Genomic DNA, 18,129 nt, shown 5'->3' with positions numbered 1-18,129 from the left:
TGACTAAACTGCATACTAGACAATTGAATTTTTGTTCACATTTTTTTATAGTTTTTGCTGCTACCTCCTGTAAGTATTCTGCTGTATGTGAATTTCCTGAGGTATCAGTTGTTTCTGCAAGGCAGACATTCCCTTTCTTCTATTATACAAGCACATACAACAGGATCATTGTGGACATTACTCCACCCCAACAAGACTTAGGTTAACAGTTTTACCCTCTAAACTTGTTGCATGTGGCTCCATTTCTTTGTCATAATACTTTATCCAGCAGTTTCTCTGTAACATCTGCTCTGCTGGGTGGACTATATTCTAGTCTCAAGTGACTGAACCATAATAATGAAGTGTGGATTTTCAGACGGAAAGACGAGAGTTTGTTGCATAAACAAGCTGGCCAATATTTTTTTATCATGTACCTATCATGTGTTGCATAGACCATCAAGAGAAACTAGAAACTTCTATTTATTTGCTTATCCAAAAATTAATGGGTGCATATATAAGATCTTCTTAGATAGGACCCTAGCATTTCAAGCTGGTAGGCAATCTTGGTTAGGTAAATGTATTCCACAAGCTATGTTATCCTATTGCAGTTTTCGGAAATTAAGACCACTTTGTTCGATTAGTTTATTACTTAGTGAGTTTTATTATTGAAATTCTATTTTACAAATATTTATTGTATTTCGTTGATTGTCTAGCTCTTTTTAGTCTAAATCACCTAGAACTTTTGGTTATTGCGGTATAAAAGAATAAAGTTATTATTATTATTATTTTTCTAAGCTGCTGATTTTTATCATAAACTTATGGTGATTCCTGGATGGTCAGATGTTTTCTTTCTTTTAAGTGATATACTGTGTATATGTGTTGTTATATTATGTGACTGAAACATTATCCTGGACAGATAACTCTGAAACTGTAGAACAAGGAGGATGGTGATCTCAAAGGTGGATAGTTTCCAGAATCCTTTAGGTTGATAGGTTCCCCTAAACAAAAAAGTCAACATTGTTATTTTATTATTGATACCTTTTCTACTTATTTAGTATTACTCATTGTATTCACTGCCATTCAGTACTGCCTCAAAAAAGGAATATTTGCGTGTTTCAGATCTTTATTTCTTCATAACAACTGTATCAAAATGACAGTAACATGCAGTAATAACAACATATTTTTGCTCAAATATTGCAATTCTTCAAAGCAGTCTTAAGAAACTTGATGAATTCAAAACATTTACCAACCTGAAGACCTGCCTGTTCAAACATGCTTCTTTTGTCATCTTCATCAATGCACTTCTCATGATGTTTCATTCGGGCCACCAGGTCTTGCATTTCTTTGTTGCAGTGTTTGCATTTTGCATGCATGTCTGCCTTACCCATATGTAGAGGAGCATCATTAAAATATTCCCAAACTGGGTCTCTTTTATGGCCTGCTGCCATTATATGTTTTTCCTCCAAGGAGAGAATAATATGCTAAACCTCAGGCTATGCACACAAAGATCCCAAAACTTGTAGAGTATTCTGCTCAAAAGGTTTCGCTTTCATTTGTACTGCTTGCCCCTCCTTCTTCCCACTTAGCTCCTTCTGCAGATATATAAACTTAGCGCTAAAGAGGTAAGAGGTTGATTCTGTGTACGTTGATTTGCAAGGAACAATGGGGCTAAGGTCTATTCCCCTCTCTTCCCACCACTCAGCCATGCCATTGACTAGGTTGTTTTCTAAAGTCTGTATATTTTATAACATTTTTGCTGTGAAGAAGCAGCAAGTTATCCCTGCACCCGTAAATTCACAATTTTGAGAAATGCAAAACCAAACATCTGTGATAATTATTCATGACGTTATGACTGGATTAATGGAAGAATATACAGCCTTATGTGCCTCATGCTACATAATTAAAAATGAATTCTTATTTCATGATGAATAACTTTTAGAATATAATGTATCTTAAACAGAAAACTATCTTTAGATTTTTCTTTAAAATGCATTTTATTTTTAAAAAATCCAATTTAAATAAAAATATTAGATTTAAATTTAAAAATCCAATTAAAATTTTTTTAAAAAAAAATCATTGATTTTTATCCAACCTGTCCTGCAATAAGAGCAAGGTTGGTTTGTGATCATGCTACAGATATTTATAAGAATTTGTTTATTTGCAGAATATGCAGCTGGAGGATCACTATACGATTATATTAATAGCAATAGAAGTGAAGAAATGGACATGGATCACATCATGGCTTGGGCAACAGATGTAGCAAAAGGTGAGTGACTGAATTCAGTTCCTGTATGATTTACATGATTGAAGATAAATTTATTGTATGACCCCCTTTTGTTCCAGCTCTATAGCACAAGCCCACATAGACCTCAAAAACCTCCTTTCTTTTTATCCCTCCCCCCCCCCCCCGCAACCCAATGCAACAACAAGGCATCCTAGAACTTTGAAAGCTCACACAATCTTCTTTCTAGGCCTCCCTGAGCTGCTGTACGTTCCACAGTCTTGACCAGTGCTGTGTGTGTGTGGGGGGTATTTTGCTTATATTACAATTAATTTTGTTTTGTATATATAAACCAATATAAAGGAGGCTGTTTGACAGTGAACAAGAAGAGCCATAAAGTCCATGTCTTCACCCATCCTGTTACAGAGGAAAACTGGAAGGTAGACAGATGGAGAATACCATATATACTCGAATATAAACCAATCCAAATATAAACTGAGGTGACCTTTTTCCCCCCAAAAAAGGAGGAAAAAAGGTTGACTCAATTATAAACCGTGGGTTTATATTCAAGTGCCCTTACTTGCCAAGCTTTGCCCCCAGGACCCCTCTCTCACTCCCTTCCCTGCCCTGCCAGGCTCTGCACCCAGCCCCCCTCTCTCCCCTGATGCCTTGCAGGCCTCTCCCAGGCCTGCCATAAGCCCTGGTGGTCCAGAGGTGGGCTGGGACAGGAGAGATCCCTCATCACCTCCTGTCCCAGCCGATTCCGACACATCCTACCTCCCAGCCTTAAAAAAAAACCCTAATTTAAAGCCCTGGTGTACCAGCGGTAAACTGGGGCAGGAGCGATCTTCCTACGCTCCTGCCCCAGACGTTACCAGACGTCCAGATTTACCTGGACATGTCCTATTTTTAGAGGGCATGTCTGGATGTCCGGACGGCTTTTCAAAACCCAGCACTTTGTCCGGGTTTTGAAAAGCAAATTATGTTGGGAGGGGCATCCTTGCATGTGTGGATGCAATGTGGTGATGCCCTCCAGACCGAAATGAGCAGGCTCAGGGGGTGGGGCTAGGGGTGTAATGTGGGCATAACGGGACAGGGAGGGGTGGAACTGGGCGGGCCTGGGAGGTGGATCTAGGGGTTCGGATTTTGCATATGTAAAATCTGGTAACCCTAATGCAGAGCTACTGTCTGAAATGGCTGCCACAAGTTCTCGCGTCAACCTTGCGAGACCCCGTTGTCTCTCAAGGTTGCTGCGAGAACATGTGGCAGACATTTCAGATAGTGGCTCTGCACAGGGCAGGAGTGTAGGAAGATTGCTCCTGCCCCACTTCACCGGTGGACCACCAGGACTTTAAGTTAGGTTTTTTAAAAAGTCTGGATGGGTAGGGTGTGGGATGTGTCAGAGCTGGTCGTGATAGAATGCGGGAGGGATCTCTTCTGTCCTGGCTCACCACCTGCAATAGGTCCGGGGGGGGGGGGGGGGGGGGTGGCGGCGGCGGCGAGTGGGCGCATACCCGAATATAAACTGATACCCCAATTTTGGGCCTTTTTTGCCCCAAAAATCTTGATTAATATTAGAGTATATACGGTATGCTAGGAGATGCCCTTAGTCTGAAAGAAATGCATCCAGTAAAAGAGAGACTCGGACAGACAAGAGTGAATACTGTGAAAGACCTTCATGGTATAAGAAGAGATTTGTGAGAGAGTTATAGTTATAAGAGATACAGGTTGTGTGAGAGAGAGAGAGACGGGGAATGTGACAACTTTAAGACAGGAGAGTAACAGGTACTGAGTTAGTGAGAGCTGTGAGTCACAGTTGCTCAGTACCCAAGTAAGAGTAATTAAAGTAAGGCAAAAACTGAAATCTTTTTCATAATCTCTCATGCTTTCTGTTTCCGTCTTGGCTTTTCTTCTGCTTTCAAATTTTCTGTTTCTCTGTTTTTGCTCTGCATTCACTTGCTGTGTATATTCAGAACTATCCTTTCAGTGTAAAAGCTCCATATTTCAATGGACCAGATGTACTGAAGGATTTGTGTCACCTTTTTGTCTGTGGGAAAAATGCTTAGCACATTCAACAGGGCTGTGGAGTCGGGTTGGAAGCAAATTTGGATGCAGTTGGAATCAGTAAAAATGTACCAATTCTGGCTCCAGCTCCAAAATTAAAACTCGCATTATAATATATGGTAAATTTATTATTTTTTATTTATATTTGTCCTGGATCTAAAGTAGTGGTAAATATAGCTTATATTTGCCAGTACTTTAGATCCAGGAAAAAAAATTAAAGCCTAATATCAGTAAGAGTCGGAATCCGACAGTAGGAAAATAGAGGAGTTGAAATTGGAGTTGGAGCCCAAGGTTTGGTGTACTGACTCCACAGCTCTGACATTTGACCCATTGAGCTATGATTATTGAAATGGATCAGTTGTGCAATATAGATGACCCACGTGACAATATGCTTGTCTACTGGTCATGCTTTTATTTGGTTTGTCAGACATGTGGTTTTATGTCAGATGACTGGGTTTGGGAAATAGAATACATGAATATAGGGTTGTGGCATCAGCTGCTTCTATGGCTCTAAAAATATCTGAGGAAAAATGCAGGGTCTACAAGGGGCCACTTAAAAATTCTCAGCCCAACCAACAATGTTGGGGCAGTCTCCATCGAGGGCTATACATTTAGTCCATCGATTTTCCACTTGTTCAATTCCATATTTTTCCAACAGAATGAAAAGAGTGGAAAATCACTGGACTAAGTGTATAGTCCTCGATGGTGACTGCCCCAACATTGTTGGCTGGGCTGAGAACATTTGAACGGCACCTTATATTGTTTTAAAATTAGGATTTATTTGCTGCCCTGTTGAAGATATTCATCTAAGGTGGTGTACAGCAAAATTAAGCCAAACATTACAGCAGTAAAATATTAAAATAACAGTACACAATGTGGCTTAGTATATTAAATACAGTGTCAACACAATACACATTAAAACATCTGAACAGAAAGCATAGGGAGTTAGCAGAGGCGGAACATTTAGAAAGATTAGCTAGAATAACAGGAATTAGAAATTAAGCATGACTAACTGAAGGAAAATTGTACATGAAATCAGAAAAGGCACATCAATAAAATCTCAGGTAGGGTAGGAGTGGATAAGCAAAATTTTCTGTAGATTGCCCAGGTATATTAGATAGACTGTGAGCCCACCGGGACAGATAGGGAAAATGATTGAGTAACTGATTTGTAACCCATTCTGAGCTCCTTTGGGAGGACGGGCTAAAAAATTGAATGAATAAATATGCTGCTGGTGTTGATCCTTGCGTGCGTGTGTGCGTCTAGTTGTTTCTTCATTAAAGGCACAGGAGAAGTACCAAACTTTCCCCTGCTTTCTGAAGTAGAAAGAATCTTGTATTACACAAAGCTTTTCTGGGAGTGAGTCTGTTTCTTTCTTTTTAAAAAAAAATAACTTCCATAAAATTCCAGTGATAAGAGAACACTTTTTAGGATTTAATGACTTTCTGTAACAGTGCTTCCCTTTTGTAAACACGTGGAGGGGCATAATCGAAAGGGACGTCTAAGTCCGTTTTCATCCAAGTCGCAAGTCGTCCAAAGTAAAAAAAAAGCCTAGGACATATTTTTTAAAAATACATACAAAATTTTTTTACTTTAGAAAATTGTCTAATTATACGTCCTGCAGATCTGATCGTCCAAGTCGCTAAATCGTCCATCTTTATACCACATTTTCGTCCAACTTTTCGTCCAAGTCAAAAATGCCTAGAACAAGCCCTGTTAGACATGGGAGGGGTCTGCAAAGTGATGGACTGAACACCCAGACATGGCACCTAAATAGTGTGGTACCTTACAGGGCACTGCTGTGAACTTCACAAAAAGGGTGCCATGTCTTCTCCAAACTATATCTCCCTTTTAGGTCATGGTGAGCCCCCCAAAACACCTCCAGAATCCCCTAGACTTACTTTTCTACCACTCTAATAGCCCTTATAGATGCAGGAGCCACTTATATGCCAGTAGAAAAGGGTTTTGGGGGTGTATAGGGGAGTGCACATGTTTCATTATCAATGCAGTGATTACAGGGGCTTATGGGCATGGGCCCCTAACCCACCCCCAAGACGGCTTAAGCTGCCTCTGTGCTGCACGACTAAGCTTTCGTATTCCAGGCTGCCAGGTGATGATGGTCTGGAGGCTGAATTTTAAAGGTGTGATTAATATTTTTATGGGGATGGGGGGGGTCGGTGATCACTGGGGTAGTGTGTGAGGGTCTGTTTTATGTGTTTGCAGTGCTTATCTGGTGACTTTAGGTGGGTTTTTGTGACTTAGACCATGTTTTACATGGTCTAAGTCACAACGTCCAAGTTCCATCAATCCTGGGCTATATAACTAAGTCTAAGCCGGCCCACATCCCGCCCAACTCCTGCCCTCGATACTCCTCCTGAAACGCCCCGTTCAGCGGCACTTTGAAGGCCTAGGTCATTTTTAAATATGTCCAAAACCCGGTTTTAGTATCGGCACTTGGACGTTTTTGACTTATGGTCGTCCAAGTGTCGACTTAGGCTGGTTTTTGGACATTTTTCTCTTTCGATTATGAGCCCCTTGGCTTTTGGCACAGCTTTGTTTCTGTAAAATATCCTTTGTTGCAGGGCACAGCAGAATACAGTCACATCAGCCATGTTTGATTGAGAGCATCACTACTTTAAGGAAGAAAAAATAAATTGGAGATGGGGGTGGATATTCAAAAGCATTTAAAGATCCTTTTACAAAGCTGTGGTATGCACTAATGTGTGCTTTCCACAGGGTGCATTGAAGAATCCCATGGTAAAATCCCAATGTGGGTGTGCTACCCATGTGTTTTTTATTTTATTTTTGGTCGAGTGGGTTGGGGGAGCGGGTAGACAGTGGGCAGATCTGCACTGATGCCCAGTCTCAACAGCCGCCTAAGCAGCTTTTGAGAATCGCACAAGGGGAAATTTATAGACTGGAGAGTCTGATGTCGGTGTTGGTAGAGACTATTATAATGGTAAAAGAGACTATTAAAATGGTAGAGACTATTATAAAAAACTAAATGACAGAACATACAGTACGCATAAGCATGGATTAATGAGAGAAAGCCAACATGGTTTTAATCATGGGAAATCTTGCCTCACCAATTTACTGCATTTCTTTGAAGGGGTGAATGAACATGTGGACAAAGGTAAACCAGTTGATAATGTGTATTTGGGCTTTCAAAAGGCATTTGACAAAGTACTTCATGAAAGGTTTCTGAGGAAATTAGAAAGTCTGGTAGCGCTATAGAAATAATTAATAGTAGTAGAAGAAACACAAAACAGATAGTGGGTTTAAATGGTCAGTATTCTCAACAGAGAAGGGTAAATAGTGGAGTTCTCACAAAATACCCCTCTGTCACACTTTAATTGCTTCAAAAAAATGGAACCAGCGAGACGTATTCTCTTGCTAGACTTATATTAGACTATCTTAGTCTTAGTCCATGGACAATACTTTATAAAGGGGAGGGGCCTCAGATCCCAGTGCATTGTCGGTAGGTTTTTTCAACAACTGCACTGGACAGGGTAATAACCTCATCAGCCCCTGTTCCCTCCTGCCTAGCAATTCACCAATATTGTTGTAGCTAAATAATCAAAACAGTGAAATACAAAACTTAGCTTAGGCAGGGAACTTTCTCATTTTTTTGTGATGGAATTCTTGCTGATCTTTGTCGGTCCACTCCCGCCAACGTTTCGCTATATGGCTGCGTCAGGGCGTCAGTTAGCGCTCTGTTCGTCTAAAGTCAGCAGTATTTTCAAAAGGCAAACCACCATACATCTGGATGTCCAGGCCAATGGTGATTTTGAGCCAATCAGGGCCTTTGACCCTTCCCACTGAATCCCAAGATGCATTGGGAGGAGGAAGCCCCATCATTTGCAGCACGCAGCTTTGTAGGTAGGAGGGAGTGAGCTTCCCGCCTACTGTTTTCTCATTCTAAGGTATGGGGGGGATGTAGGAGGGGAAAGGGCCCATGAATGTTGAGGGGAGGGGGCGGGGATGTCGGGGAGGTCTAGAATGACAGGGGGATGTCGGGTGTTTCAGGAGGAGGGATGTAGGGCTCCACTGCTCAGCTGATTTTGGCAGGGGGAATCCCCATCAGCTGATCTGCCTGTAATCCCCGAAACTGGCTCGGCTGATGGGGATTCTTTCTGCCGCAATCAGACAAAGTAGTTGGTGGGTATGTCTAGAAAACTTGCTTTTGTATGTGTTTGAAATAGATACTCATGTTATATGTACCCTATGCAAAAACCCTTTAGAGAACCCAAATAGCTATCAACAAGCAATAATCCCTAAAATATAATATAATTGAGAGAAGTTGGCAACACACCTCCCGAGGGAAGGGTATTTTACCTGAAACTGGGCTCAGTTGAGCTGGGCAGCCTTAGTAAAAGTAACACCAGAAATTGAACTGTGAACACGTAGGTGCCGATCTATGGAACGTTGAGAACACATTTGGAAAAGTCTGAGATAAGTATCGTGAAGGACGCCAGTTTTGAGCATTTAATTTTGAGAAGTTGGTAACTAAAAGAAATTAACATGAATGTTTTTGAAATAACACTGTCACTATTGAGTGTGTTGTACTTTATAATTTATTGCACAGGGTGTACGTCCGTCCATGATGGTGCACAGTAGGACTTGAAAAAGAGCACACTTAAATAAGTTTAAGCTTGGAACTCTGGTTCTTCCAGGTCCCTATAGCTTTTACTATTGCACTGAGGGTACACCTATTAAAAATTTTCTAAATTTTTTTAATATTATATGATTGATTAATAAAGAGGTTTTGGTGTGTTGCCAACTTCTCTCAATTATATTATATTTTAGGGATTATTGCTTCTTTATGTTATATGTACCAGCAAATACAAATCTATTGTTTAGCATCTGTATGCGCATTTTACAAAAGGCTCCACATTTGGCAGAGCTTCTTGTAAAATACCAGTTGAATTGGGAGCATCCTTGCCTAGACTTTCCAATTCCTGTTGTAACTGAATGTTTGCATGTTTTCTCTTTTTAATAGGCATGCATTATTTACATATGGAAGCTCCAATCAAAGTAATTCACAGAGACCTCAAGTCTAGGAATGGTAAAGCAACCTTACATTTATTTCTATTCTCTGCCTTTAAAAAAAAATAATTAACAGAAGTTGTATTTTAACTTTTATCACAAGATTTCCACTTATAGGTCCAATTCACCCCAAATCTTTGTGGCCTCTTGAGGGAAAATATTGTATGGAAAACAAACAAATCGTGATGGCATAAAGCAGACATTCAAGCAATATGTCATATAACAATAAATGATTTGTCATATCCTGGATAAGCTTATTCGGATACCTTTAGATTTGCTTTTTGTATGAATTGACCTAATTGGTTAAATTTAAGAGAACTACAATCAATATCGGAACTATATGACGTACTGAAAGCGCAGTTCCAGAACCGTCTCGGCTCTGTCTTTTCTTATGTGATAAATTTTGTCGACCCTTTATGGTTGTGCGTATTGGGGGAGCGGGGGGAGTGACATTTGAAATCAAACATTTAGGGGTCCTTTTACTAAGGTGTGCTAGGCATTTTAGCGCACACTAAATATTAGGGCACGCTAAACGCTAATGCATACATAGAATATAATGGACACGTTAGCATTTAGCGCGCGCTAAAACACCTAGCGCGCCTTAGTAAAAGAAGGGGTTAGCTTGCTAACGCCTCTGTGTTAATGCCTTCCAGGATTTTCTATAAACATGCCCACAAATACTAATTCTCTAGAATATATATGCACTATTGATTTTGCTTTCTGCAGTCTTACACAGGGGGGGGGTGTCACAGTCACAGAGCTGCTACTTGCCCTCCACTATGATTTATGTCCAGTAGCGGCAGTCAGTAAGCATTCACAAGCTCTGCCCCTCCTCTTGTGTGAGCTTTCTGATAGGCTGGAAACCATTGCAGAGTACTGGGGTCTGTGAGTACACAGTCAGCTGTTTTTGTTGCCACCACGTTGTTTGTTGCTGCCGTTCTGCTGCCTTCATGCTTTGGATAAGTGGGGTTACGGGAGTAATAGGGGTTCACTATTTTGTTTTCTTCATCATGGGTCACCTGAATTTTTAAATGTTAAAAATGGGCTGATGGGATTTATTTATTTCTTGGGTTTATTTTAACTGCCTCTATGAAAAGAGATTCACCCAAGGTGATGTACAGCAAGTTTTAAAATCAGGTACTCTATATAATTTTCCCTGTCTGTCCCATTGGGCTTACAATCTAATTATGGTACTTGGGCAATGGAGGGTTAAGTGACTTGCCCAGGGTCTCAAGGAGCAGTGCTGAGATTGAACCTACAACCTCAGGGTGCTGAGGCAGCAGCTCTAACCATGTAGATGTGCCTAAATATTACTGCATAAATGCTGACTTAGCTACTGTTCTAAAATGGAATGTGGGTGCCCAAGTGCTGCTAAAGAATTTGCACTTGGTGCACTGCATTTTGGCACACTTTATAGAATTGTCCCTTATCCTTGAATTGAGGCCATAAGTTTGCATGTACATCAATATACTGCCTTTCTGTGGTTACAATTAAAGTGGTTTTCATATTATATACAGGTGTTTATTCTGTATCTGATTTGCAAAAATTATTTATTAAAATCTGGAGAAAATTCAGGGTTATGCTTTTGTTGACGCTGTTTGCAAAATGCTTTTCCCCTGTGTTTCCTTTTTCAAAAAGGTAAACAATGTTATTTAGCAGTTATGGAGATAGTGGGATTTAGACCATGGGTTATAGCCAAGGTGACTCCCATGGTCGGTGCTGAGCCCAGACATTCAATGCTGGGCCATTTCCAGTGACCGGCATTGAATATCTGGCTTCTTTTTGGCCATTATAAACTTTCAGCTGGCTAATTCAATATTTAGCGCTGGTCAGCTAAATTTATAGCGGCCAAAGATAGATCCAAATTGGCTGCTAAACTTATTCGTCTATTGCTTTAAATTTCACAGATAGGTGATTATGTCATGCAACGTAGCTGACTATCCACTAGCCACTAAGCGCTAATATTCAGTGGTCATCTCATGCTGAATATTAGCACTTAGCTGGCTTAGCACTATTTAACTAGTTAGGAGCGCAGTGGTTGAAGCTACAGCCTCCGTACCCTGAGATTGTGGGTTCAAAATTGCACTGCTCCTTGTGACCCTGGGCAAGTCACCTAGTCCCGCCTTTTGCTCCAGGCATATTAGATAGATTGTGAGCCTGTCGTTACAGATAGGGAAAAATGCTTGAGCACCTGAATAAATAAATGTAAACCATTTCGAGCTCCCCTGGAACGGTATAGAAAATTTAAAAATAAATAAAGCAAAGCAGATACACTGTTTATTCAGTAGAATGTAAGCAATATTCAGATTAATAATATCCTCCCACCCTCCTCCCAGGGATAGTATTTGTTTCTGTGTTTAATCATTGGGAGGGTGGGTGGGTGGGAGAAAATGGTTGGTTAGGCATAATTGTAAGTTGAATGTGCTTTTATTGACTTATTGTATGATATATATTTGTGTATTGCACTTTTGAAGTTTAAAAAATCAATAAAGAATATATATATATATAAAAGAATGTAAGCAATAGTTTATGCCATTTATTTTTAATATAATTAATTCCGTATTCTCTCTTTCTTATTTGCTAGTTGTTATAACTATTGATGGAGTATTAAAGGTAGGATGATTTTGCTAACTTCATGTTAATTTCTACTCTTGTCTGGTGTTTTTAAGTCAGATGATGGACATCTCCTTTTGTTCCAATCTCCAGATCTGTGATTTTGGTGCCTCCAGGTTCCACTCCCATACAACACACATGTCTTTAGTAGGAACTTTCCCTTGGATGGCCCCAGAAGTTATCCAGAGCCTTCCTGTATCTGACACCTGTGATACCTATTCCTATGGCGTGGTGAGTGAGGTCTTCCTGTCTGTTTAATAAAGCATGATTTGCTTAGTAAAGCATGATGGCACAGTTGCCTTCAGTGGGAAGCTTTTACTACATTGAATCTGCGTGAAACAGTTTTAACCAGAAAAGTTGTCACTGAATGATCTGTTATTTTATCCTGCAAATCAAATTCCCATACCTTTTGTGTACCTGTGTAGGAATTTGCTTTGTAGGACAAACAGTTTCATGTTTACTACAATACTGATTACAGAGCCAGACTTCTTTAATTGCTTCCCAAAGAACAGATATTGATTCATATTTCATAACTTGAGGCAGTGAATGCAATTAAAATGCCCCACACCAAGTCAAATTTTAGTGGTGGTGGATCTTAGTGAACACGTGCATGTGTTTATAGTGACATAGTAAATGATGGCAGTTATGGACTCTCTCTACTCTTCTACCTGCCCTCTCACCTCACCCTCCTTCATGGATCTCCGTATCTACACCCGTACTGAGACCCTACCTCTGCCCATCCCTTGAGTTCTCCTTGTATTCCCTACTCCCTTTGTTCCCGACTCCGACCTTACCATGGTCCTTTGTTATTAGTATTCCTATGTTACTTGTAATTGCATGCTTACCTCTTATGTACGATCTCTTCAGTTAACTCCTGTTAACCACATCGAACTTCACGGTGTATAACAGTATATAAATAAAAGTTTGTTGGATGTTATGTTATAAAGACAAGTGTGGCCCTTCTGGTCTGCCCAATAAGGTGGCAAGAGTCACTCTTTTGTATACTTTTATTTAGGGTTATACCTGCTACTCTGTGCAGGTTACATTCCTCTGCCACCCTCTTGCTTTATAGGCAACTTATGCAATGGTATTCAAAGAGCATGAGAGAACCCCTACTACTTCCACCACAAGGGCATTCCAGGCATCCACCAACCATCCCATGAAAAGCTTTTTCCTGATGTTGCTCTTAAGTGTGTTCTTATCTATTCATTTTACTTGTTTACTTTGTTTTCTATCACTTTCTCCCCAACGAGCTCAGAACGGGTTACGGGTACATATTAAATAGTTAACGGGTTACAGTTTGCCAAAGCTGCAGTACAAGTTTTTCAATACAAGTTTTTTATTCTAATTCGACACATGCTAGGGATCTAATACCAATACTTTTCTTTGTAATCCACTGCCCATAGGCAGGGGAGTTAGGAGAAGAGGTATGTTTTTATTGCTCTCCTAAAGTTCAGGAGTCCTTCAAGGGATCTGATCTGTGGAGGCAGTTGATTCCAGTGGTTTGGGTATGACGTGGGAGTAGGAACATTATTTGGCAGTTTGCAGTTGAAGGGCACAACCAGGCTGCGTTTTGAGTGATTTTAGGCAGCCTGGCAGTGACATATGACTTAAACTCTGGTGTGAACCCCTTTGAGCAGAGGGACCTGTTTGGCATGGAGGAAGCTTGGTCATCATGTAACCCAGCACCATGTTGTTCAAGGATTTACACGCTAGCATCAGGCTATTGAAGACACAGCGTTTGGAGCCAGTGAGCCAACGATAGAACCTGGGAGACAGGTTCGCGGGCATGGAGATTTTTGAGAAGTCTGATTGCCGCATTTTATACACTTGGAGACGTATGTTCTTCGCTGTGAGTCCGATGAATAGCGCATTGCAGTAGTCCATGTTTGAGACGACGAGGGCATAGAGTAGTTGGACTTTTTCCACACATGTTCTGATATTTATAGATCCTTTTCAAAGATGGAGCAAAAGTGAGCTCCATGTTCTGTGAGGGCAATTTTTAAAAGAAGTTATGCACCTAAAAGGGGATTTTACCCTGCAGAAATTGTCTATGGAAAGTGTCTCCCCCTGCATTGATCACAGTTCTGATACTTTTGCCCTTGACTAAAAAAGCTGGATTTAGCAGATGGGGATTTAATTTTGTATATATTTCTAAGCAGATGCAAATACTGTAGGTGTCAAAATTCAAGCCCCATTTCCACAGTTGCCCACTTTTACTAAGAGAAACACCACATGAGGTTTCCTTTGAAAATGAACTTGTAGTCCTATGCATAGAACATACCTCTTAATGTGGCTTGAGAAAAAGGTGATTATAGGGAAAGGAAAGAGGCCATCTTTGCTCTTATTTTCTCCACTCTCCTCCCTTCCCACCCCTCAGCCTCACCATTGAATAGAAGCTGTTATGTGTTCAGCTCCGATTCCTGTCACTTGATTACAAATGAAAAAAAAACACCTAACGTAAAACTGGTGGTGCATTTCTAATAATGAGGGTAGGAAAAGCCTCAGAAAAGGTATTTAATAGGTAGAACCAAACAGCTCCTACTTCAGTCATCGGCATAGAAACTTCTCCCTCCAGATTTCAGTTTCTGTATATAGTTCTATAATTCATCAAATTTTCTCCAAGATGTGTTCAAAATCACTTCATTCAAATGCTGCCACATAGTCCAGATTGCTAGCAGTACAATTGGAAATATAAGGAACAACTCACTTAACTTTCAGGATCAAATCCTTATTGTTCTGGATATGCAATTCCTCCTTTCCAGAAATAAAGTGGATGTCCGGATATAAAATACTTCTTCTGTTATAACTTTCAAAATTAGCTATAGTCCATGCCGCTTTCATATATCTAACCGACGTTGACAGCGCTTTGCGATAAGCGAAGATTCTTTACCACTGTGACAGGACTTTCAGTATAGCAGCTTCATTTGGTTCTACAGCAAAATACATGTAAAGGCATTGTAATGATTGAAAAACTTCCAAAGAAAAACTCAAATCTTTCTTATTAATATCATAGTGTATGCACTGTTAACCATCCCACACATAAAATGGTGGCACACAGATTTAAACAAATGCCACAAAAGGGCAGCCAATTAGGATCATGTTGTCTACATCAGCTGTTTTCCACTTAAAAGAAATGGTGCCATTTCAGTTGTTTATTGTCCATTATTATATACATGTGTTTTTCTCCTAGTTATCACGATCTATTCTGGCCTTAACTAATGTAAAGAGAACTTTTCTCTTCTGAAGCAGTATGAAAAATATAATAAACAGTTGCCACACTCACTTTCAATATTCAAACTAGAGACTTATTTAATATAGTCCTTTTCAATCTTCCTTCTTAATTAGTCATCATCCTCTTCAAACCACAGTTAATAAATATTTTTGGTGACCTCAGCGGCTACACTCAAGCGTCATATTTCATGTAAAGCTTGAGTAATGTAATAGCCAACCTCCTCATCTGCCACAATATTTATATGATCATTTTTAGTCTTATTTTATGATATTTAAAGCCTAGATTGACTTATCTTAGTAATAAAGTAATTTGGGCTCTGACGTGAATTCAACGTTTCACCGAGGAGCTGTTTTAAGGGGCATCCCCTATAGTGATAAAACACATTATAAATATACCGTGCAAATTTATTTTAAATAGTATGATTATTATACTAAAAACTACTTAAGCTGTTAGTTGAACTAGTAAAAACTTCTCGCCATTTAAGCCATCACACCACTACCTCCATGCTGGTTAAATATGGCGACGGCGTCTTTCTTACTATTTTTAAACATACTCACTGAAAAATCAATCACCGAGCTGCTATACAAACCACACCCACATTCTTACTAACATCATCCATTCGAGTTCGGCATTCAACCCATACGGGCTAATGGAGTTCAATTCATAAATCCATTTTTGTTCTCTGTAATTAAGAAATCTATTCAGATCACCACCCTCCCACCCAACCTTGATTTGATCAATAATCCGCCATCTTAGCTCAGTTACTATATGCTGTTTCTCTAGTCAGGGGGCTACAATAGGAGCCTGCTCATTTTTAGTTACAATCTGTGATTTATGCTCCTAAGCTCAACAGGTCTACTACATCTGGTTTGTTTTTGTTCCTCTTGTGCTTCCTTTAACGTTATCTGCTTGGCAGTTGTAAATATTATTGCTTCCATGCTGGAATTCATTTTGCTAGCATTGCCTGGTAGGTGACAAATTCTCTTGGCTCAGGACAAATGAGAAACTTCTCTGAGCTGGAATGACCTTTATTCTTTCCTAGAGACAGGTAAAATTACAGCTAAAGAAGATTCTCTCCCTGCAACATCTCCATGGGGAGATGAAATGCAACTGCTCTACAGTAACCTATAGAGGCCTTTTTACTAAACTGTGGTATGTTTTTGCACTGGCTGCATTTTAACAGCAAAAATGAATGTGCAGTAAGTGGAAAAAGCGGTTCATAGACAACACCGTGAAAGACAAAGACGCGCGCCGACAACTGAGCACAAGATGGAGGCGTGCGCCGAAGAAAATTACTGTTTTAAGGGGCTCCGGCGGGGGGCTTTGTTGGGGAGCCCCCCCAGTTTACTTAATAGAGATCGCGCCGGCGATGTGGGGGGTTTGGGGGGTTGTAACCCACATTTTACTGTAAACTTAACTTTTTCCCTAAAAACAGAGAAAAAGTGAAGTTTTCAGTAAAATGCGGGGAGTTACAACCCCCCCAAACCCCCCACAACGCGGCGCAATCTCTATTAAGTAAATGGGGGGGGTTCCCCCCCAAACCCCCCCGTCAGAGCCCTAAAAACAGTAATTTTCTGTGGCGTGCGCCTCCGCGCTGCGCTCAATTGTCTGGGCGCGCTTTTGACCTGACACCGGAAAAAGCAGTTCAGTAACTGCTGGGGGCATATCTAGGATGTCCCCTGAAGTTGCCACACACAGTTCTTCACCATGAGTTCAAAGTTAAATGCACCCACACTAACTGCGCAAGTGCTAGCATGCAGCGAGTACCATGTGCAAACTGTAATGCACGGTCCATTCCCATTCCCTACCTAAAACCTGCATAGTTCCTGCCCCTTAACACGGCATTCAGTTAGTGTGAGAAAGCACTGTGTTTGCCTTCTTGAATTTGATGTATTTATGGTTTATGGCAGATTGGGTGACAAATATGGTATTAGTTGAGCTCGTAGAATTCCATTGAAGGCAGCCTCCTCTGTGCACCTCTCCAAACTCCTTTGTGTTAAAACATATGACAGAATGCACATGCATAAACATGCACTTAGAGGGAACTATGATCCTAGATTAGATAGGCGATGAGGAGAGGAGCAACCCCTTCATTCAAACCTCATTTCTCCTCACTTTCTCTTTATCCTGCTGCACCCTGTCTGATTCCCCTCATTCTTTCCCCATATCCTTGCTCTAATCCCCTCACTCCCTCATGCTACCTGCCCCACCACCTTCTTAGAAGCTAAAACATCCAATCAGCCACCAGAAGCAGGCAGATACGAGTATGTTCAGATTTCTTCCTACTGGTGGAGCCATTTGACTTTTCTTTGCTTAGGCTAGCCTCTCATGAAATCAGTGATCAAAAGTAGCTTTACAGCTTATTACCACTTTGTATAAATGTTTTTCACAACCCATTTCCCTCAATATTATTCCATCTTACTCAAGACAAATGGAAAGACAGGTCTTGAGATTTAGAATATTAATATATTATTGATTTATTGGCTTGATACGATTCAAGGAACAAAGCAGTGTACATAAATAAATTACACCCCCCCCCCCTCTTTTTTTTTTTTTTTACAAAACCGCGCTAGTGGCTACCACACAGCAAAAGTCCCAAAACCCTTTATGGGCTTTGGGGCAGTTAGCCCAGCTGTGTAAAAGATGGAGGGTGGGGGTAAATCATGAAAATGAAAGGAACTCCAATGAATAAAAGGAAAGAATCAGCATACATTCATTCAGTCAAGTACATAGGTTAAGCCTACTATTTTTATTTTTGCATATCATTTGACTTCAGCCAACCCATCTGCCAATATCAAACCCCCAAGCCACTTGGAAAAAAAGAGTGTAAAAATGCATCTTAAGTAATGCTTTGAAATGGGGAAAGGATTGTTCTGCTCATATATGGTCAGTGACTGAGTTCCAGAGAGAGGGAGCTAAAAAAATGGCTGTATGTCTAATTGATTTGAGATGTACCTGATATAGGTTGGTA

General features: G+C 40.3%; 1 protein-coding gene across 5 annotated transcripts in view; it reads left to right on the top strand.

Annotated features, from left to right (window-relative positions):
• MAP3K20 (mitogen-activated protein kinase kinase kinase 20) overlaps positions 1-18,129 on the top strand; it is a 252,134-nt gene that overhangs the window by 54,129 nt on the left and 179,876 nt on the right. For all 5 annotated transcript variants that reach the window (XM_033945057.1, XM_033945056.1, XM_033945059.1 and 2 more), the window contains exons 3-6: positions 2,144-2,245; positions 9,264-9,329; positions 11,895-11,923; positions 12,017-12,154. In XM_033945057.1, the coding sequence (XP_033800948.1) occupies positions 2,144-2,245; positions 9,264-9,329; positions 11,895-11,923; positions 12,017-12,154 (335 nt within the window). The remainder of the gene's footprint in view (positions 1-2,143; positions 2,246-9,263; positions 9,330-11,894; positions 11,924-12,016; positions 12,155-18,129) is intronic.

This window comes from Geotrypetes seraphini, chromosome 5 (genome assembly GCF_902459505.1).
Source record: "Geotrypetes seraphini chromosome 5, aGeoSer1.1, whole genome shotgun sequence".
Taxonomy (NCBI): domain Eukaryota; kingdom Metazoa; phylum Chordata; class Amphibia; order Gymnophiona; family Dermophiidae; genus Geotrypetes; species Geotrypetes seraphini.
This window is presented reverse-complemented; position numbering and strand designations above follow the sequence as displayed.